The sequence below is a fragment of the Mustela nivalis genome (genome assembly GCF_964662115.1).
Source record: "Mustela nivalis genome assembly, chromosome: 18".
In the NCBI taxonomy this organism is placed as follows: domain Eukaryota; kingdom Metazoa; phylum Chordata; class Mammalia; order Carnivora; family Mustelidae; genus Mustela; species Mustela nivalis.
The window spans coordinates 26,956,107-26,977,241 of NC_139037.1; the positions used below are offsets into that span (position 1 = coordinate 26,956,107).

Sequence of the window (21,135 nt, forward strand, 5' to 3'; positions counted from 1 at the left end):
GGACTCCATTTATATGAAATGTCTAGAAAAGGCAAACTTCTGGAGACAGAAAGAAGGTCATTGGTTGCCTAGGGTTTGTGCTGGGAGCAGGAATAAACTGCAAATGGGCACAGTAGAACTTCTGAATGACAATAATATTTTAAAACTGTATTGTGGTCTGGATATTGGGGAGGGTATGTGCGTGTGAGTGCTGTGAAGTGTGTAAGCCTGATGATTCACAGACCTGTACAAATAGGTACAGGGGCAAATAATGCATTATATGTTAATAAAAATAATTAATAAATTTTAAAAAATGTATTGTGAGGGTGGCCCAACTCTAAAAACTTGTTAATATAATTGAATCATACACTTAAAATCAGTGAATTTTGCAGCATGTAAACTATATCTTGAAAAGGGGGTTAAAAAACAAGAAAACAGAATTCCGGCAGAAGCCCAAAACCTTTGAGAACTTCCTGGAAAAAAAAAAAAAAGCAGATCAAAAACAAAGGATCAGTGTCCAAAATATATATAAATAGCTTCTATAAATCAATAAGAATGCTACAAACAAATAAGCAGCAAAAAAGAACAAAGGACATAAATCTGTAGTCCACAGAAACCAAGGGCCAATAAATCACTGGAAAGGTTCTCAGCTTTACTGTTAAAAGGAAAGGTGTAATTTAAAATCTGCCATTTTCCCCTTCAGCTTGATAAAAAAAAAATCAAGGTTAATGCACGGGGTTAATGAGGAAATGGAGCATTGAACACTCTCAGACTTTGCTGGTGAAATGCAAGTTGGAACAGTCCCAGTGAAGGACTTTTGGCAAGATCTATTAAATAGTCTGTTCCTGGGGCACCAGGGTGGCTCAGTTGGTTGGGCGTCTGCCTTCGGCTCAGGTCATGATCCCAGACTCCTGGGATCGAGCCCCACATCGGGCTCCCTACTCAGCGGGGAGCCTGCTTCTCCCTCTCCCTCCGCCTGCTGCTCTGCCTACTTGTGCTCTCTCTGTGTCAAATAAATAATAAAAATCTTTTAAAAAATTAAAAAAGAAAAGTCTGTTCCTTGTACTCCAGTAATTTGATGTATCAGCTCACAACTGAAAGAAACTCACTGACACATGTATGAGGAGCAGCTCCAGTCTGCATGTTGGAAAAAGTGGAATCCACCTAAATATCCATCCATTAGTCTGTAACAAAATTTTGAAATGAGCTATGATGTAATCATTCCAGGATATACTCTATCACCGTTATTAGCTATCTGTGTCCTAACAAATATCTCCAAGGCAGATTGTTGAGTGAAAAAAAAAAAAAAAGGAAGTTGTGGTATTCACTTGCATATGTAAAAATTAGCCAAACAGAAGCGAGTGCATTCTCTTCCTAAAAGATTGTATGAATAAAGCTAAAGATCCCCTTGATTGTCTCGGGAAATCCCAATGCCCATATACATATATGAAGTTTTTAAAAAAAGATTTTATTTATTTATTTATTTGAGAGAGAGTGCGTGCACGAGAGAGAAAAATAGAGAGCGAGAGAGACAGCATGCGCTGGGAGTGGGGAGCAGAGGAAGAGGGAGAGAAGCAGAGTCCTTGCCCCAGGGAGCCCAACGTGGGACTCTATCCTAGGACCCTGGGATGGTGATTTGAGCCCAGGGTCCTAGGATGTGGACCACCCAGGCGCCCCTATATCCTTGGAAATTTTTAAAATCCTGCTGTCCATTTCTTACTAATTTGTATTAACTATCATATATTGTTGGTGTTGGTTTTCTTTCTCTCACACACAGTATTTGACAGCTCAGGCTGCCATGACAAAATACCATACACTGGGTGGTTTAAACAACAGAAATCTGTTTTCTCACAGTTCTGGAGGCTAGAAGTCCAAGATAGGAGGCAGCTAGAGTTCATTTCCCATGAGAGCCAGCCCTCTTCCTGGTTGGTAGGCAGCCACCATCTTGAAAGAGAGCTCTAGGCTGTCTCACCTGAGGACACTAATCCTAATCCTATTATATCAAGGTCCCACCCTGTGATCTCCTTCAACCTCCCTACTGGCCTGTTTCCAAATACAGTCACGTAAGGGGTTCGAGCTTCCATGGATGAATTTGAGGTAAATACAGTTCAGTTCATAGCGCACATATGTAGCAACTATTTTCTATTGCCATGTAGCTTTGCTTATTTTGTTTTTAATTGTGGTACAATGTATGGAGCATAAAGTTTACCATCTTTTTTTAAAAAAATTTTTTTAAGGTTTTATTTATTTATTTGAGAGAGAGGCAGTGAGAGAGAGCATGAGCGAGGAGAAGGTCAGAGGGAGAAGCAGACTCCCCGTGGAGCTGGGAGCTAGGAGCCCGATGCAGGACTCGATCCCGGGACTCTGGGATCATGACCTGAGCTGAAGGCAGTCGTCCAACCAACTGAGCCACACAGGCGTCCCAAAGTTTACCATCTTAACCATTTTTATTTTATTTTTTATTTTTTAAATTTTTATTTATTTATTTATTTTAAAATATTTTTTAAAATTTATTTGACAGAGACCACAAGTAGGCAGAGAGGCAGGCAGAGAGAGAGGGGGAAGCAGGCTCCCTGCTGAACAGAGAGCCCTATGTGGGGCTGGATTCCAGCACCCTGAGATCATGACCTGAGCCGAAGGCAGCGGCTTTAACCCGCTGAGCAACCAGGCGCCCAATATTTTTTTAAAGTTTGTTTTTTATTTATTTATATTTAGTAATCTCTACAGCTAACGGGGGGCTTGAACTCTCTGCCCTGAGATCAAGAGTCTCATGCTTTTCCAACTGAGCCAGCCAGGCACCCCTCTTAACCATTTATTATGAAGATTTTATTTGATAGAGACAAAGCACACACAAGCAGGGGGAGCACCAGGCAGAAGGAGAGGGAGCAGGGAACCCAGTGCAGGACTCATCCCAGGACCCTGAGAATATGACCAGAGCTGAAGGCGGACACTTAACCGACTGAGCCAGCCAGGTGTCCCTCCTCTAATATTTTTAAAAAAGGTTTTATTTTTATTTTTTTATTTGAGAGAGAGGGCACCTGACTGAGGGTGTTGAGGGTGGGTAACAGACAGAGAGAGAGAGAGAGAGAGAGAAAGACAGGAACAAGCCGACTGCACGTGCTGAGCTGGGCTTGTCTACATCCCACGACCCTGAGATCATGACCTGAGCCAAATCAAGAGTCGGGGGCTTAACTGACTGAGCCCCCCAATGGATAGATAACAGTCTGCTGTATGTATATATCACATTTTGTTTATCCATTCACCTATCAGCGGATACCTACATTGCTTCCTCCTTTTGGCTACTGTGAATAATGCGCTACGAACATGGGGTCTACAAATATCTTCTTGAAACCCTGCTTTCAGTTCTTTTGACATTACCCAAAGGTGGAATTGCTGGGTTCTATGGCCGTTCTATCTTTAATTTTTCGGAAGAGCCGCCATACTGTTTCCATAGTGGCTGCACCATTTTACGTTTCTGCCATGGGTGCCAGAGGATTCCAGTTTCTCCACATCCTTGCCGACACTTGTCATTTTTTTTTTCAAGATTTGTATTTATTTATTTATTTGGCAGAGATCACAAGTAGGCAGAGAGGCAGGCAGAAAGAGAGGAAGGGAAGCAGGCTCCCTGCTGAGCAGAGAGTCCAATATGGGGCTCAATCCCGGGACCCTGGGATCATGATCTGAGTGAGCCCAAGGCAGAGTCTTTAACCCCCTGAGCCACCCAGGCGCCCCTTGTTTTTTTGATAGTAGTCATCTGCTATGGACTGAATGTCTGTGTCTCCTGGGGACTGTGGGAGGGGTTTAGGTCAGGAGGTGGAGCTCTAGTGAATGAGGTTAGTGCTCTTATGAAAGAGACCCCGCAGAGCTCCCTAGTCCCTTCTGCCCTAGGAGGATGCAATGGGAAGTTTTGACCCTGAAGAGGCCTTCACTCGGACATGCTGGCACTCTGATCTCAGGCTTTTAGGCTCCAGAACCAGGAAAAATAAATTTCTGCTTGCTTAGATGCTACTCGGTCTGTAATATTTCGTTATAGCAGCTCCAACAGACAGAAACATTATCCTAATGAGTGTGACATGATTTGGGTTTGTTTTGATGCTTTTTGTAATATAAGGCAAGCCAGACGCAAGAAAACAAGCACCGTTAGGTTTAAGGGTCTGATTTGAGTCCATTAGCCTGGGTTCAAATTCTGACTCTACCATGTTCTAGCTACGTGGAAGGTAGAAGCAATGATCTTGAGATCATGACCTGAGCCTGTTCTTTTTCTTTTTTCTTTTTCTTCTTCTTCTTCTTCTTTTTTTTTTTTTTTTTTTTTTTTTTGGAGTGGGAGTTGTTATAACTTCATTGGTCCTGCTCCTTTCTGCCTATGAAAGTCTTCTATTTTGTGTTCCTTGGTGCTCCTTTCGATCTGCTAGACTGGAGACTGTCTCATTTGGATCAATGTTTGCTCAAATAAACACATATGCCTCTGTTTATCTTTTAATAGACCTCATGCAGATTACCCTAAGCTCTATTTCCCCATCTGTAAAATGGGTATAATCATCATACCATTCTTTTAGGGTTTAAGGATCAAGTAAGATAATGTACTTAAAGGGACTTAGCACAAGATGATTTAAAATGTATCAATCTTTTCTTTTATGTCTCATTTAAAAGAATCATCTCTATCCCAGAGTAATAAGCATTCAATTTCCCCCTTCTGATTCTTTTACAGCTTTGATTTTGCTCCTAGGCATTTAAGCCAATTGAAAAATACTTTTTACATGATATGCAAAAGGATAGCCAATTGTTCCAACACTTCTCACTGATTAGTGTATCCTTCTGTTACTAACTTGGACATCTCTTACTCCCAGCTACACAGGGTGTGTTTTGGGAACCCCCTCTCTGTCCAACGGATCTACTCCTGAGCTGACATCACTTCCTAGAGCATTAGAACAAGTAATGCTAGCAGGTTAGAGCAAACCTCTTTTGCTGTTCCTTTTCAAAACAGGTTTAGCTTTTCTCGCACTCTGTTTTTCTGCACTCAGCCTCTTAAATCTTAAAAATAAATCCTGGTGGGCTTTTGAATGAGCTGTCCTGAAAAACTAACTTGGAGGAAAATTGATGTGTTTACAACATTGTGACCTCTTGCTGGAAAACTTTTGTCTCCTAGAATTCTTTTCCTCCCTTCTCAGCCAACCCAGGTAGATCTGAATGTTCTCTTTCACCAAGGACTGGATCACAACCACAGTGGATAAAAGCTCTTATTACCCTAGTTGCCCTTGAAGAAAAAGGGGCTTAAGACAAACTGCCAAATGAGATAATTTGAAGGGAGCTGAACAGCCTGTTTCTGGGAGGCAGGCTATTCAGGGTGGTGACCTTGGAAACACAGCTGACAGTTTGCCAAGACAGACCCCTGGGCCTCCTGGACTCTCGATCCTCTGATGGCTCTGACAACAAGCAGCTTTGCAGGAGCAACTAGAACATTTCAGGAATCACAGGGTTTTGGGACTGGGACCTGGCTTTAATTTCCCCCAACCCCATTGTACAGATGAAGAATGTGAGGTTGACCAGTGGGAGCAAGAGACCAACATGGGGTCTAGTCTCTCTGTCCCAGACTTGAGCTTGACTGAGCAGGAAGTTCAAGTGTTATCCAAAGGTGGGGAGAACTGTACTCTGCCCCCCAGAGCTCCATCCTAGCCCCAAACAGAACAGTGGCCATGTCTCAGGATTTCAAAGGGTTCAGTTTTCAAAGGGGCAGTTCCTTCAGATTAGGCTCCCCCTATCCCCACCTCCTTCCCCCTTAAGAAGAGACCAGTCCTTGGTTTATGCCATTCATGGGATTTATTGTCACTTGCCAGGGGCTGGCGGCTAAGCCTCACCACAGGAGAGGTAGCACTGGGCCACCCAGGCACTCTTCACACCCGCTTCACACCTGGTTCACATGGAGGGGCCGTCTTCACTGGCAGCAGCTGCACTTCTCAGCCTCGGCCTCCGTGCCCTCTCCACCTTTGCACACGCAATCCTTGGCGCATTTCTCACATTCTGCAGGGCAGCACGAGCAACAGCCTGTGGATAAAATCGGGAGCCTCTGATGGGAGTCTCCCTGCATCTGTCTCCATCATAAGGGAGGGGGAGAAGGAGGGGTGCTAAGGGCCTAGACACTGCCCCCTTCCTAGTCTCATGCCGGGTCTGACTCAGCATCTGCGGTGTGTCCGTTGCATCCTGGGGAGAGAGGTGTCCAGTAAGTAGCCCACAGCCCCTTCGGTGGGTGCAGGGGATGCACCACTGGGATGGTGGGGTAAGTGCTGGACCGCAAGGAGAAAACCTCATAGGGTGAACGGCCTTGAAAAGGGACTTGAAGGATAAACTCGGAGGAGTTGAGATGGCCAGGTGTGAGGGTTCCAGGAGATCTAGGGTTAGTTTTATTCCTCCCGCCTCTGACTCCCCAAGCTTATTACACTGCTCCCCGGGGAGACTGAGGAAGGTCAAGTTGAGGAGCTCCTCAAAGGCCTGGGAGGGACCAAGGGACCAGAACTCCAGAGCTGCCCCCCAGCCTCACCACTGGCTTCCTCAGGCACTGAGGTTTGGAGGTGAGGGTTTCAACTAGGGTTGCAGTTCTCCACCCCAGCTCCCCAGGAGAAGCCCACGATTTACAAAAACATCTTGCCCCAGGCCTTGGGTACCAATCACTGGGGGTGGGGGCGGGGCGGCTGTATCTTACGGTCTCCCCAGGTGGTTCTGTCCCAGTAAGAGTCAAAAGCAATATAATAGGGGGCCTCGGGTCTCTCCATCTTGCGTAGACAGACGACAGTAGGGAGTACTGGGGGCAGGGGTGGGGTGGGGTGGGGGGCGCCCACACTCACTCTTCTTGCAGGAGGTGCATTTGCATCCCTCGCACTTGCAGGAGCCTTTGTCGCAGGTGCAGGAACCGCCTAGAGGGGGGACGCCACAGGAAGAGTTAAATATGCTAAAACTGGGGTGCAGCCAGGCCTAAAGGAGGAGATGGGGTGTCGAATCTCAGTGCCTTCTGGACTATAGCCACGTCCACCCTTTGACGAGGTTAAAAATGGCAAGCAGGGAGGGTCCCTTCCCCCAAATGTCCTTGAGCGGTCGGTAGGGCGTGGGGTTCTCTGCGAAGTCAGTGGGGGCGCTGTGCCGCGGGTTGGGGGCGGGGGCTCACCAGTAGGGCAAGGGCAGGTCTCAGGGTCCATGTCCAGAGGAGCTGCCGCTGGAGGAGGTGAACTGACTTCTCCCGGCAACTGGACGCACTAGTGGCAGCAGGTGGCGAGGCTTTTATAGCCCCAGGCGGGGGCGCGCAAGCAGAGTTCGCGCGCGCATGGCGCCCCCTCTCTCCATCTGGGCACACGGGCTTCGGCGGAGGCGCGCACTGCGGCAGCGGTCCTTTCTCCCCCGCCCAACCCCACCCCACCCTACCCTGCTGCCGTGCGCACTGCAGGGTGCGCGCGCGTGCTCCCCAACTCCTCTCCGGGGGCCACTTCCCACTGCGTGCACAGGCGCGACACTCCCCGCTCGTCCGTGCGCGCGTGGCTGTGAGCACCGATGGGGACGCGTCCGCCGCGGCAGCCGTCCGCGGCAGAAAGCGCGCACCTCCCGGCTCAGAAAGCCGCATTGCATGTCCCCCAGCCCTTCCCTGCCTCTCATCTCCTCTTATTCTAAGATTCTGGGGCGCGCGACTCATCCAAATGGGGTGCTGAACACCCTGCTGCTCCAGGACTCCATTCCCTCATCCCTCATGAATTGGGAAAAGAATCGTAACAACAATGGAAGGGCCTTGCAAACTGGATTTGGGGAGGGGGGGGGTGCGGGGCTCTTCGAAGGCTGAAGGACAGGCCTGGGGTGACTTGGGGGAGATCTGGGGCGGTGGTACTTGGTGGCTGCGTCCTAGCTTCCAAGGGAAGCAGCTCTCCATTTATCGTTTCCTTCTGTTAAGTCCCTAGTACCTGTGGTAAGCTGAAGAAATGGCCCCCAAAAGAGATCCGTGTCAAATCCCAGAACCTCTATTACCTTATGTGGACAAAGGGTCTTTGTAGATGTCATTCAACTAAGGATTTTTTTTTTTTTTTTTCAACTAAGGACCTTGAGAGGAGATCATCCTGAATTGGGCCTTAAATCCAATGACAAGTGTCCCTGTAAGACACACACAGAATAGACGGAAGAGGAGGAGGCCGTGTGACCACAGGAGCCAGAGATTGGAGTGACGTAGCCCGCAGCTACCAGAAGCTGGACCCAAAGCAGATCACTTCCTTCCTTTGGGCCTCACTCACCTTGCTCAGCAAATGAACACACTTAATCCCCAGGAAACAGAGGAGCAAAGGAAACCATTAGATAACCGGTCAAAGGGTACTGAAGTAGAAGAATTGCCAATGGTGGCATTTCAGACAGTCAGTCACCTGGTGAATGCCCCCACGGGGATACCTCAGTTTACCTGCTGGTGGTGCAAACACCTTTCATGAAGCAGCGGGCTTCCTAGGGAAAAGGCTTATCTAGAGACAGAGCTTTATTATTCCTTAAGCTTTTATTTATTTATCTGAAATACAAAGAGAGAGTGTGCACAGGAGGGGCACAGGGAGAGGGACAGACTCCCCAGTGATCAAGGACCCAATGCCGGGAGGAAGGGAGGGAGGGAGGAAGAAAAGGAGAAATTAATTCCAGGATCTTTGCAGTAAAGTGTTGGAAAGGTAGAGGTGGGAGGAGACCACCCAGTGCCTCCCCAAGAATGGACATTCCCCCATAAGCCCTCCCAAAGGGTCCTTACCACCTCTCCCGCCCTAGCTTTCACTTCCTTCCAGGAGAGGCCTCCTGAGGACCTGCATTCCTCCCTCTGTAGACGTGATCCCAAGGCTGCCTCCCAAAGAAGGCAGGTCTGGTGAGCTTTCAGACTTTGGTTTTGCTGAGCGTCTCCAAATATCCCCCATGCAGAATGAGCCTCTGTTCTCAGAGCTGGAGCCTCACTTCCAAAGGTTGGCTGGAAACTCTTCGTCCCCCAAAAGATGAGCTACCCCAAGGGCCTCCAAGCGGCCTCATGTGAGGGGTGGAGCTGGCTGGTTCCTCCAAGCTTTGCGGGTCCCACATGTGTTGGTCTGTGAGTCTAAGCATCAGTAGTGGTGAAAGAAGAGAAAAGCAGAAGACGAGAACCAAGAGTCTCAGGAGACCCTATAGTGTGATCTGGCAAGGTATTTAATGGGAAGTCCAGGTTGGTTCTCAACACTGACTTCCTGCTTCCTGTTTCAGATTACAGAGTCCACCAGCTCTAGCATCACAGCTCATTTCCTGTTTGTTTTCATGTTGCCTAAGGCTCCTCTGGCCCCACATCCTGTTGCCCGTAGCCCTCCAGGCTTCAGCATCTAGAACTTTCCCTGCCGGTGAAATGTGCCTGCCAACACACTCAGCCAGAGCTGCCCTCTCCTTCCCACTCAGGCATCTCAGACTTCCTTGGAATTGAGCCTCAGAGGAGGCCATTCAGAGGGTCCTGGGGTAGCTCATCTTCTCAGAAAAAATGATGATCTCAGAAAAAAAGCCAGGAGTCCAGCAAGCCGCTCCCCTGGGTTGAACTTGATCTAGGGCTGCACTGGGCTGTTGCACTGCCCTCAGAGGGTCTCCTAATTTACTGTCCTCAGACCGAACAGTTGACTGGGAGTTCAGGAGCCTGGACAAATAGTGGTGTCCCCAAAGAATTTGCAAATGTGCTTCTCTGCAAGTAAAGCCATTTCTGGAGGAGATCTGGCTTTATTAGTAGAATGAATGTTGAGTGAGCAACTGTATCCACCGGCGCAGCTGAAGCAGCAGAAGGGGCCAGGGTCACAGAGAGGGTAAGGAGGCAAGGGTAAGGATGGGGAGGGAGCCTCACCCTGGCATAGAACAACTTAGCTAGAAACTTAATAGCCCTCTATCTCCATGGTTACCTCCTGTTTATGGCAAATGATTCAGTTTCTCCTCTGCAGTAGTGATACAAGACCTCCTTTTAAAGTAAATTTAAGTATAATAATAGACCAGGTGATGATATGTGATTATGCCTAAAATTGAGTAGGTTCTCGAAGGACAGTAATCGGGGAAACATTGCCCTACAGCAGGCTGATCCCTTGAGTGCTTGCGTCCAATGCGGCTGCTGCTTCCTCCCCTGCCCTCCTGCATCCTTCCTAGCCAGGCATTAGCACCTTTTGCGTGGGCTCCAAAGGCTGAGGGAAGATTCTGTTCTTCTCTTTAATCACTCGTGGGATGGGAAGTGTTGGAGGAGGCGGCAGGGAAAGGCAGCCTCCATGCTTCCAGGTTTCAGAAAGTGGCCAGGTTGAACCCAGCTGCCATGCCAATACCTTGGTTCCTGAGATTTACTCCAAAATCTAGGGACGATAATGCAAAGTTTTCCCCAAGGAGCTCCTCAGTAGAATAGGAACAGTGGTGGTCTGCCATCTCCTCTCAGTGAGGGACCTGGGGAGCTGGTGATCATGAAGCCCAGAGCGAGGCAAGGCTCCAGCTGAGCTGATTTGGGCATCAGTGGGTTGGAGTTCAAGGGCCACCCATTGGGGAAAGTCTTGTGCATGGTGGGGGCAGGAGCTCCATGGCTCCACAGGGAGGGGGTCATGATGAGGGAAGGGTCCATTTTAGTGGGGGCACCAGGAGAAAGCCCTCAGGGCCCCCTAGCTGCAGGAGACACTCTGGGTGTCTGCTGAGCTCCCACATCAGGATAATGGGAGTCCTGTCCTGCTCATATTATGCAGACCACCCTGACAATCCTGCCAGAATCTTCTTCCTGAATGCTGCGAGTGAAGACTGAAGTTCTTCAGAGTGACTGGCTTTGGTGTCAGGTCTGATTTTGAATCTCACCCGTTTCCCTCTCCTATTCACTGGGGATAATCATACTCTTTTTTTTTTTTTTAAATTAACATATAATGTATTATTTGCACCAGGGGTACAGGTCTGTGAATTGCCAGGCTTACACACTTCACAGCACTCACCATAGCACATACCCTCCCCAATGTCCATAATCCAACCACCCTCTTCATAGCCCCCCCAACCTCCCAGCAACCCTCAGTTTGTTTCATGAGATTAAGGGTTTCTTATGGTTTGTCGCCCTCCTGATCCCATCTTGTTTCATTTTTTCCCCTCCCTAGCCCCCACAACCCCCGCCCTGCCAAATAATCATACTCTTTACTCCTTATGGTGAACTATACTATTACTCCTTATGGTGAACTTTCTGAAGTTTCTTCAAGCAGATTGCAGAACACGTCCCAGGTGCTCACCCTCCTCCAGGAAGTCTTCTTTTCTGCCTGCAGCCAGACATAACTATCCTTCTTACAACTTCTACGGGGTTTTGTCTAGATATTTTCTTCCCTGTAAGAGAGGGGAAAGAGTTAGTCCCACGGTCTCCCTGACGCACTCTGAAGTCTGTAAAGGCAGCGCCTAAGCAACAAGTTTCTTTCCTCTTCCTCCTCCTTTCCTCTCCTCCCTTCTATGCTTAGTAAAACTCCCTGCACATCTGGAATGTCTTTGAATGCCGAATGAATGAATCAAAGTGAGAACTAGGAGTCTGAGTTCAGGCCCACCCTTTTTTATGGGATCCCTTGAAGGCTGGGTCAGGAAGAGTCCGGTTAAATTATGTATGTCTTAATGAAGTTACTCCGTGGTCCTCATCATCCTGCTTAGTGTAAAGATCACCGTGGTCTTGAATTCTCTCCTTCACTACCACAAATGTGTATAGAACACCAGCCTTAAGCCACACACTGTGTTAGGAATGGCAGGTGCAAAGGCAGCAGGACAATGACAACGTCTGTCTTTTCTGAGAACCCACTATCTGGGTAAGGAGGCATTTAATAAAAAATCCATATGCCTGGGGTGCCTGGGTGGCTCAGTCGGTTAAGCATCTGCCTTCCATTCGGGTCATGATCCCAGGTTCCTGGGATAGAGCCCCACATCAGGCTCCTTGCTCAGGAGAGAACTGCTTCTCCCTCTCCCTCTGCCCCTTCTCCCCATCCCCCTTGAGCTCTGTTGCTCTCTCTCCCTAAATAAGTAAATAAAATCTTAGAAAGAAAGAAAGAAAGAAATCCACACATAGTAAGCTAAGTGTTGCCAGGAGGTACATAACATGGTGGTGCCCATGCTTTCTGCATAAACCCACCTCCCCTCTCTCCCTTCCTCATTAGATCCTCACTCCCCTCTACCCAGGGCTGGGGGCCAGTAGCATCGCCTTCTCCCAAAAACCACCCAGCTTGACTCAAGGCTAAAGATCTGTCTCACATCTCACCTTCCTTCGGTGGTTCTCCATGGTTGGCAATTTTGCCTGCAGAGGGTATTTGGCAATGTCTGAGAACATTCTAGTTGTCACAACATAGGGGTGGTGGTTGTCCTGGGGCTGGCCTCTAATAGGTAGAGGCTAGGGGTGCTAGCATCCTACAAGGCCCAGACTAACCTCCCCCCAAAAGAAAGACCTGGCTTAACATGTCAGTAGTGCCGAGGTTGAGAAACCTTGCTTGACTTTACCCTATAACAAATCCAGGAAGGTTTTTTTCACAACATGTTTTCAGTTGAGCATCAGAACCTCTGCCTTAACACCAACTTTCTATCACTAGACCTGATTCATCCTCTGTCAGATGTGGGAAGTCATGCCCAGGACTGAACTATGAGAAAGTAAGTGAGAGCACTTGCCAGGGAAGGCGGATGATGAGGCTGGGCATGGAGAGGGAGGGAAGCCTCCATTGAGCCGATATGTATTGTGGTCACGTGACCCAAAATTTCCAAACTGAAGCATCAGTTTCAAGTACTCTGTCCTATCCTTGCCTCTAAAAATAAATTGTGCAATTCAGACCATCTGTACCTCAAATTCAAAAACATCTGGGTCTGGCTCCCCTCTCCTCCTTCTCCCTTCTTTGTTTACTGCAGAAATTTTGAAAAATTAATAAATATAAATCTTTCAAATATGAAAACAGAAGCCTACCGTATACACTGATTTATAAATGACCTTTTTCCTAGCTTATCAGATTATGAACATCTGTCCATGAAATCAATTCCACTTCTTTAATTTTATTTTAGTTCATTATACACTTTATCTAATCAGTCCCCTGGTTAGACACACTTTTGTCATTTCCAGATCTTCACTGTTATAACCCGTGATGTGGCAAACATCTTGGTAGCTTTTGCGTGTGTGTATATTCATGATTTTTTTTCCTGAGGATACAACATTCCTTACACTGGAATTTCTGACTCAAAGGATACATTTTTTCCCCTTGTCAAACAGTATTTTTTTTTTTTTTAGAAATGTGCCACCTCAGTAAATTTTGGAAAATCCAGAAAAATAGAAAAGAAGGAAAATGAAAAATTATCTTTTATCTGTGATGTGAACACAACCACTGTTCACATTGTGGCATATTTTCATTTCCATGGTTTGTATTCTGTGTGGCTTCTTTTTTTAAAATAAAGGACTGCATACCCAATTTGTAACCTAATATTTACTTCAGATTTTACCGTAATTATTTCCTGCATTTTTGCATTTTTAGTGGCTGTATCATATCCTGTTGTATGTGCTGCTGTTACTTGAAATGATCTCATAGACTTGAGGCCATTTCCAGTTTTTCACAATTGCGGATGGTACTTCAATGAATTTTTTCATGAGAGTGAGGCTTTTTAATTTCCCCCTGAATTTGCGGCGAATTCTTTAGACAGCTTTCCAGAAATAAAGCTACTGGGACAAATAAAAAGGATTTCATGGTTCTTGGACCCATACTGCCAAATTATTTTAAAAGCCTCATGTCTTGTGAATCTAGGTGGTTCATACAGTGTTAAGGGCTTTTTACACCTAACCGGCCCTTGGAGATTTTGGCCTCATTTATCTCCCCTGCAGCCTCGTCAGGGTTCTAAGCCCTTTCTGGGATCTCCTGGGCCCCCACACGCCGCCTGACTGAGGCGGAAAGTACCACCACAACGCTGGCACCAGGCTCAGGGCACCAGGCTCAGAGCACCGCCTCCGCACCTGCCTCTGGACCTCGAGCGCCCCCTGCAGTCCCAGTGAGGAACTTCCGTCCTCATCCTGCGACCTACCTGCCTTTCCTTGTTTTCCCCACTAAGGCTTCCTGTGGTTTCCATCCAAGTGGGATAATGTCCTAAGCCCGTGCAGACTCGGTCCCAGCCTCTCATGGGTTATAGGTGCTTAATATTTTCATCTATTATTAGGCCACTTTATTCTTTTAAATATTGGATAGCATGCATGGACCATAGATTCCTAACCCAGATCTCCTGGGGGATCTAGAGATGGCTCAGTGGGTTCAGGGGTTCCCTAAGACCACATGTAAAATTGAGTGAGGGTAGTTAATATGTGCATTTTTAGGGAGAGGAAGGCTCATTGCTGTGCTTCTTATAGATGCTTATGGCCTGTGCTCTGCATGGTCCCTGGCAGGGCTAGGTAGGCTTAGCGGCCGCTCTGCCATGGGAGAGATGCGTGAAGTTTCCTCTTTGTTTCCCATGGTGTTTCATCCACTAATTCTTGTTTTGTCACCCTATTTCTTTGTGGTTCAATCTTCTTATTTTTTTCCTCTATTTACTCTTCTCTCTTAAGTGGAAAAAAAGGACTTGGTAGAGAGTTAACTCTATAAGGGAAAACACCAAGTTTCCCCAGGTATATAATACACTGCCACGCGTGCATGTGTGTGTGTGTGTGTGTGTGTGTGTGGCAGCATGTCATGTGTGATTGTACAGGCAGGGAATACTCCTGGAGTGTTACACAAGTAAGTGCTTATTGTCATTGTCTTCAGAAGGAGGGACTGGGGCACAAAGGTGGGGAGGAGACTTATACCCTTTGGATCTTTTGTGTTTTGTACATTGTGCATGTAGACCTATTTAAAAATAAATGATTAAAAAAAAAATCCAGGATTCCTCCATACAGCCCAGCCTGTTGCAGGGCTGTCGCAGAGCGTGTGTGTGGAAGGCTCAGCACAGTGGTTGGTGCACTGTAAGGGCTGTGTTAGGCACAATGGTCACACCGACAGTCATCAAGCTTGGCTGGACTTGTACCAGAGCAGGTGGAAGCTGATGTGTGTGTCAGCAATCTGGTGCGGGGAAGGGGCGGGAAGGGCACAGCAGAGACCTCAGACTCTCTTTACATTGACTTCTGGGAACAGCAAGAACCTCAGTGAACAGCATCACTTTCTCCCCGCCCCTGTCTGGAGCAAATGTCCTTGATGTCTTGACCTTGGGGATTTTCTTTAGATCCACTCAGATATCCTGCACTAGGAGTTCATGGGTGATTCGGCGTGAAGGTCCTTTAAATAGCACTCTTAACACAATAAGGCATTCTGGGCCAACATTGTGCCAGGAGACCCTGGCTAAGATTCAGTTAGTCCCAAAGCAGACCCTGTACAAGGAGTTTTGTTGGGTGGGGAATCCCAGGAAACACTGGTGGGAAAATGGACACAAGTGAGGTAAAGAAGGAAGGTATGTTAATGAGTGAGGTATGGCTGTGGGCTACTGGAGTGCTACACCGCTGGGGACTTCTTGGGGCATGGTGTGGAACCTGCCTCAGATTTGTCCCACTGTAAGGGTAGAGATGCTGGGGGGTATGTATCTGCCAACTCTCATTTGTCATTAGCTAAGGGCTGTTCCCAGGGGTACTGACTCCCCAGTACTCCTGGGCTGCTCTGTGTACACACCAAACAAGATCACACAGCAGGAGAAAGCCCCCTCAGGCAGAGCTGCGGGATCCTGGGGTTAGCAGGTGCTGCCGAAGGGGTGCAGGCTGGCGCTTACCATATGCAATGGTGCCAGCCCTTCTTGGTCCTGCTGGATTAGGGGAAAACAGTGCTCTGAGCCACCAGACAACCATGAGTGAGACCTTTATTTTTCCAGCACTTTACATGAAGCTCACCAACACCGCATCTGAGCAAATATATAAAAAGCATAACCTATAGTACAATAATTCCAACTTCTCGACTAAGGCACTGTACAGATGCCTCCCGGGCCTCGGCCCCCAGCACAATGGATGCGTTTCAGGGGCAGCAGCTGCACTTATCCGAGCCCCCTTTGCAGATGCAGCCCCGGGCACACTTGGCACAGCCCGGGGGGCAGCAAGGACAGCAGCCTGGAAGGGTCAGGAGATGGGACAGGTCAGTTTGGGGTCAACGCTCCCCTTTTTCCACGTCCTCTCCCACAGTTTAAGAGAAAGTAGGAAGGGCAGAGCAGGCCACAGGCTTCAATCCCCATTAGCAGAAAACCCCAGGGCAGCAAGCTTCAGGATGTCAGAGCCAGGAGGGATCTTCAGGGTCATCGGGAGTTTACCAGCTGCCCAGAGAGGGGAAGGGGCTTGCTCAAGATCATAGGTCAGTGGCAGATCTAAAAATTAAACCCAGAGCTCGACTCCCAGCCAGTGCTTGATCCCTTTCAGCACTGGGCACAGCAGGATCTCCCCGAAGCCCTCTTCCTCCTCATACCCGCAACTCCGCAGACACCCTCACCCCCAGGTGAGGCTGTCCTCCCCTTAGGAGCTTAGCCCCAGGTCTCAGCTCAGCTATCATTTCAGATCCCTCCCAAATGGGTCCAAGACCTCCAGAACCTGCTTAATCCCACCACGGCTGCAGGGTCGGGAAGGGAGGGAACAGACTTTCCTAGCTTCCGGCCAGCGGTGCCCCGGGTCAGCATAACTCACTTTTTCGGCACGTTTTACAGTTGCAAGTTGTACATTTGCAATTGTCTCCGCAGATGCAGATTCCTCCTAGAAGAGAGAACAGAGCCCTAAGCGCGAGGACTGAGGTCAAATGGGGATGCAAGGTGTGTCGCAGTCTGTCATGGTGCCAGGGTTTCTGGCCTGTCTTTGGGGAGTGGCTGGACAAGAGGATGGAGATGTCCCCTGAACATCACCCCCAGGGCATGGGCCCTTGGATGGTTCCCAGCCACAGTCCCTGGATGGAAACTGGGGTGGCTGCATTGGGCCCCTCAGCCGAGATACTTGCTAAGATGCAGATTCATGGGATTGACCTTTGATATCCTGATTCATAAGTCTGGGTGGAGAAAGGGAATCATATTTTAAAAAGCAAGCCAGATGATTCTGAGGTACAATCAGTTTTGAGCACCACTGAACCAGGCCAAGTCACCAAGCATGAGGTCCCCAGGGACTGTGGAAGCCTTGTATATACCCTCTTCACCTTTTTAAGGCATGAGGCAAGACAGAAACCCTGAATGGGCAGGAGAAAGACCAGGGACACAAATAACCTTAAAGCGAGAGCTGCAACTGTTTTTCACATAAAAACCATCTGCACTTAAAAAAAAAAAAATCATTCTAGAGGTGCCTGTGTGACTCAGTGGTTAAAGCCTCTGCCTTCAGCTCAGGTCATGATCCCAGGCTCCTGGGATCGAGCCCCGCATCGGGTTCTCTGCTCGGCAGGGAGCCTGCTTCCTCCTCTCTCTCTGTCTGCCTCTCTGCCTATTTGACTGTCAAATAAATAAAAATAAAATCTTTTTAAAAAATTTAAAAAAAATCATTCCACCTATCATTTGGAGCATCAAATTTTGAGCGTCAAATGCTGGAAGTTTCTGTCTCTTTGGCAAGTTTGGGTACAGATATGTCCCGCTAAGGACCGGAGAGGCTTAATGAGAATTCTTGATGCCATTTCCAAAGCCCAAGATGCCTCCAAACTTTGACCTCTCTCCTGTGCTACGTGCTTCCATGGAATTAAGGGGATTCAGAGACTCGGGAGTCCACATAAAACTTCCAATGACCCCCCTGACCTCTGCAAGTGCCTTGTGATTTTAGCACTTTCTTAGCAGCCCTGAGAGGTGGGCAGCTGGGGAGGAGTGACCCTAGTTTTCAGATGAGAATACGGGGGCTCAGGAATATGAAATGTCAGGAGTGAATGGCATCAAGGGACCCAAACCAGATTGCCAGGCCCTTGACTCTGGTGGCTGCCCCTAGGGGCCTAACCCTAAGTGCCCCCTGAGCCAAGGTCTCAATTCTAGCAAATCAGCCTGGTAGGCAACAGAGTGGGCACCACATCAGAGGTCGCCGGTCTGAGACAAACCTCATTGGCAGCTCCTAATTGGAGGAAGAGAGATATTTACCAGAGTCCTGTGGGCTCCGTATTGGAAGCTGGTGCAAGGTTCCAGGACCCTAGACTGGGCATCCTTACTCACCAGACATGCAGGTGCATTCCCCGGGGTCCATGGTCCAGGCGTCCAAGAGGCTTCAGTGCTGTGACAGCTGGGGAAGAGAAGCTGAGTGAGCAGCTGCCAGAGGTTCCCTATTTATAGCTGTGTAGGTGTGCACTTGGGCGCACCCCACCTGTCCCTGGGGCCAGACGCCCTGCACACGGCCCAACCAGACGCCGCAGGCTGGGGGTTGGAGAGAGCGGGCAGGAGGAGGGCAGAGGAGAGGACGAGCAGTACAGTCATACGGATGCTCCTCACAAGGGGTGCAGGTGGCTGCACCCGCCATCTACCCACGTGCCAAGGTGTCAAGGAGCCAGGTTCAGGCTCCAGTGGCACTCACAGTGCTCCGATTTGCAGCTACACCTGTTTGGTTTCCAAGTCCTCTGCAATCTGCCATTTCTGCTCCTTCCTTCCTTCACAAGGCCTCATTTTTGTCTCCCCTGGTCATGAAAGCCCTTACCGTGGGCAAAAGGGGGCCCCTATCTGGAGTCGTGGGCTTTAGAATGCCCCACTCGGGCCTTATCTTGGCATGTCCTCCAGACCCCCTGAGTGAGAAGGCCAGAAGTTAGGGGCACGAGCCCAATGGGAGTGTGCAACCTCTCCTTCTAGATCACACATGTAACATGCTGAATTCTGGAATTTTCTCTCATCCCAAGCCAGCCTGCTTTCAAGGGTTTGCTTGGACCTCTGCCCTAGGCTCCAAAGGGCAGATGGGCAGCCAGTGTGTGTCCCTCTAGGCCTGAAGCCTGGCTGGAGGTAGCCGTGTGCTGGGGGTATGAACAGAGTTTGGATGTGTGGGCTGGGTGCCTATGGGTATATGTGGGGTCTCTTGCAGTGAGGGAAGGAGGTAGGGATGGAAAAAGACTGGACATGGGCCCCAGATTGGGGGTTGGGGCCATGGGGCGGATCTCTGGGCACCATCCTATGTGAAGATTTGAGAATTAAACATTGAACCTGGCCCTTCAGTTTGCTATGAAGCTCTCTTTGGAAGCGTAGGGGGATAGAAAGTATTTTATTTGTTCATTTGATTTATAACTTTTAGGTATTTTAGCCATTGACATGGGAACCTCCATTTACACTATTGCTCTGACACACATACACACCCCCAGCCCTGGCCACAAACATTAGTAGGGGTCTGGAATCAGCCTCCTATGGCCTGCCTTCTCCTCTTCATTCTCCACTCTGCCCCAGAGATTTAGCCCACAAATAACATTGGCCATGTTATTCTCTTGCTCAAAACCTTCAGTGGCTCTCACCATCTGCTGAATGAAGCCCAGACACCATAGTCTTGCATTCCAGGTTCAGCTTAGCTCTCCAAGGTCACAGTCCACTCCTCCCTTCTGCCCCCTCCACCAAAACCTAAGGAATCCGGTTTCTCTGTACTTGGCCTTGAACTTTTCCACCTCCAGGCCTTTGCTCCTATCAGGTGTTCATCCTTTCCCTTCCACCTCGAGTCCAGATAAATCCTCCTCATTTACCGAAACATGATTCAGATGCCATTACTTGAGTGGGAGAAGCCAGGGGGTACTTTGGGGGTGAGTGAAGCCCCCGATCTCATCATGATCAGGCAGCTGACTGATCTTCAGTCTTATGGAATGGGCCTCCTGATGATGCAGCTTCAAGCTGCCCCCAGATTCTGCCACCCTCACCCCGTCTCCATGAAGAGATTCTGGAGCTATGGCTACTGACCCTTGCTCCAGGAAGCTGCATTTGATCTCTCCCTTTCTCACCTAGAAGAAACCTTTCCCTCTGGGACCCCTCTGTGACTGGTCTGTATATTTCTCATGCCATTTACTACTTTTTACTCCATTGTGTGAGTGTGTTCATGGGTCTTGTGCCCCGTGTCCCAATCTCAGACCTCTGGGAGGCAAGACCTGTGTCTGAAGCATCTCGATTCTGAAGCGGTCTGCACAACGTTTAGGAAATGAATGAATGAGATAGAGTCAGACGACTGAAGATGGGAATGAGCATGGGAGTGAACACATAAGCAAGGCTGCTTTGTGGGCACTGAGGGCCTCTCCTGAAAAATACTGTCACCCTTCAGAAAGGCTAAAAAGATAGGACATGGCCAGACCAATGGCGACAGTTCCTCCTACTTGTAAATTGCCGGGGTCTCCATCATTTTTGGCGTCCCCATCATCCATTATGTAGAAGGACTGCTGAAACCATGGGTTTGAGCTAAGAAGTTCCAGGGAGAACAAAGGGATTCAGCCCCACTGGACATCAGCAAGGCACAGGGAGGGTAGGTAGGGGTAGTCTTGTATTGATGTAGAAATGGGCCCTGCCTGCAAGGAGTTCACAGCCTTCTGGGGGATCCAGGCAGATTCCATTCATTCACCTTCTTCTGAGGGCCAGCACTGTGCTGGGCACTGGGGAGCCAAGGGTGAGTAACACCAGAGTGTACAGTTCATTGAGAAGGTCAGGAGGACATCTCGGGCCAGGAAACCTATGCCTGGGTAGGACTGCTCTCAGAGTTCAGAGACTGGTTTCGTCTTCCTGGGCCCGCATCCCCAGCCTATGTCGTGACAGGACCAGCCTCCCCCCACTCCTGCACGTGTCCCCTGCAGCAGATATCAATGCCTTACAGGGTCTAGCCTAAACTGTGAGCCCAGAGCAAGGAACGGACTTTCCTTCACCTTCATACAAACCAACTCTCCTCCCTCTTTCCTCTCTGAGCCAGGAATGGCTTCTTCCTCACATGATTGACTCCGTGATGTTGCTTAAGGCCTCAACTGAATGAAAATCTCAAAATTCAATCCCGCAGATAGCATGAAGCTATTTCCCAGGTTCTGCGCTGTGTAGATGGAAACAATTCTGTGTAGCTTCAGGCAGTCAAGTTCATGTTGAGCTCTGTCCCAGGCTGTCCTGTCCTGGTTACACAGTCCTTCCAGTGCCTGGGGAAGCACACCCACAGGTTCCTTTTGCCTGTCTTCTGAGTCTCAGCTCCAGATTTTTGCATGGAGCATAAAAACAAAAATACATGCATCACCCTGAAAACATGCAATGGTTGCAGGCAGAGCTTAAATCTGCGCTTAGAAA

The 21,135-nt window shown here is 48.7% G+C and overlaps 2 protein-coding genes across 6 annotated transcripts in view; both read right to left on the reverse strand.

Moving 5' to 3' along the window:
* Nucleotides 1-5,777: 5,777 nt before the first annotated feature.
* Nucleotides 5,778-9,162, reverse strand: MT3 (metallothionein 3). The gene is made up of 3 exons (XM_082712522.1): nt 7,136-9,162; nt 6,819-6,887; nt 5,778-6,021 (listed from the first exon to the last, which is right to left on the reverse strand). Exons 1-3 carry the CDS (start codon nt 7,164-7,166, stop codon nt 5,912-5,914), a joined length of 210 nt encoding a protein of 69 aa, XP_082568648.1. The 5' UTR covers nt 7,167-9,162; the 3' UTR covers nt 5,778-5,911.
* Nucleotides 9,163-15,778: 6,616 nt separating this feature from the next.
* Nucleotides 15,779-21,135, reverse strand: part of MT4 (metallothionein 4) — a 34,667-nt gene continuing 29,310 nt past the window's right edge. For all 5 annotated transcript variants that reach the window (XM_082712519.1, XM_082712518.1, XM_082712521.1 and 2 more), the window contains 3 exons: nt 18,082-18,148; nt 16,601-16,666; nt 15,779-16,036 (listed from right to left, as the gene is read on the reverse strand). In XM_082712519.1, the coding sequence (XP_082568645.1) occupies nt 15,809-16,036; nt 16,601-16,666; nt 18,082-18,148 (361 nt within the window). In that variant the 3' untranslated portion in view covers nt 15,779-15,808. The remainder of the gene's footprint in view (nt 16,037-16,600; nt 16,667-18,081; nt 18,149-21,135) is intronic.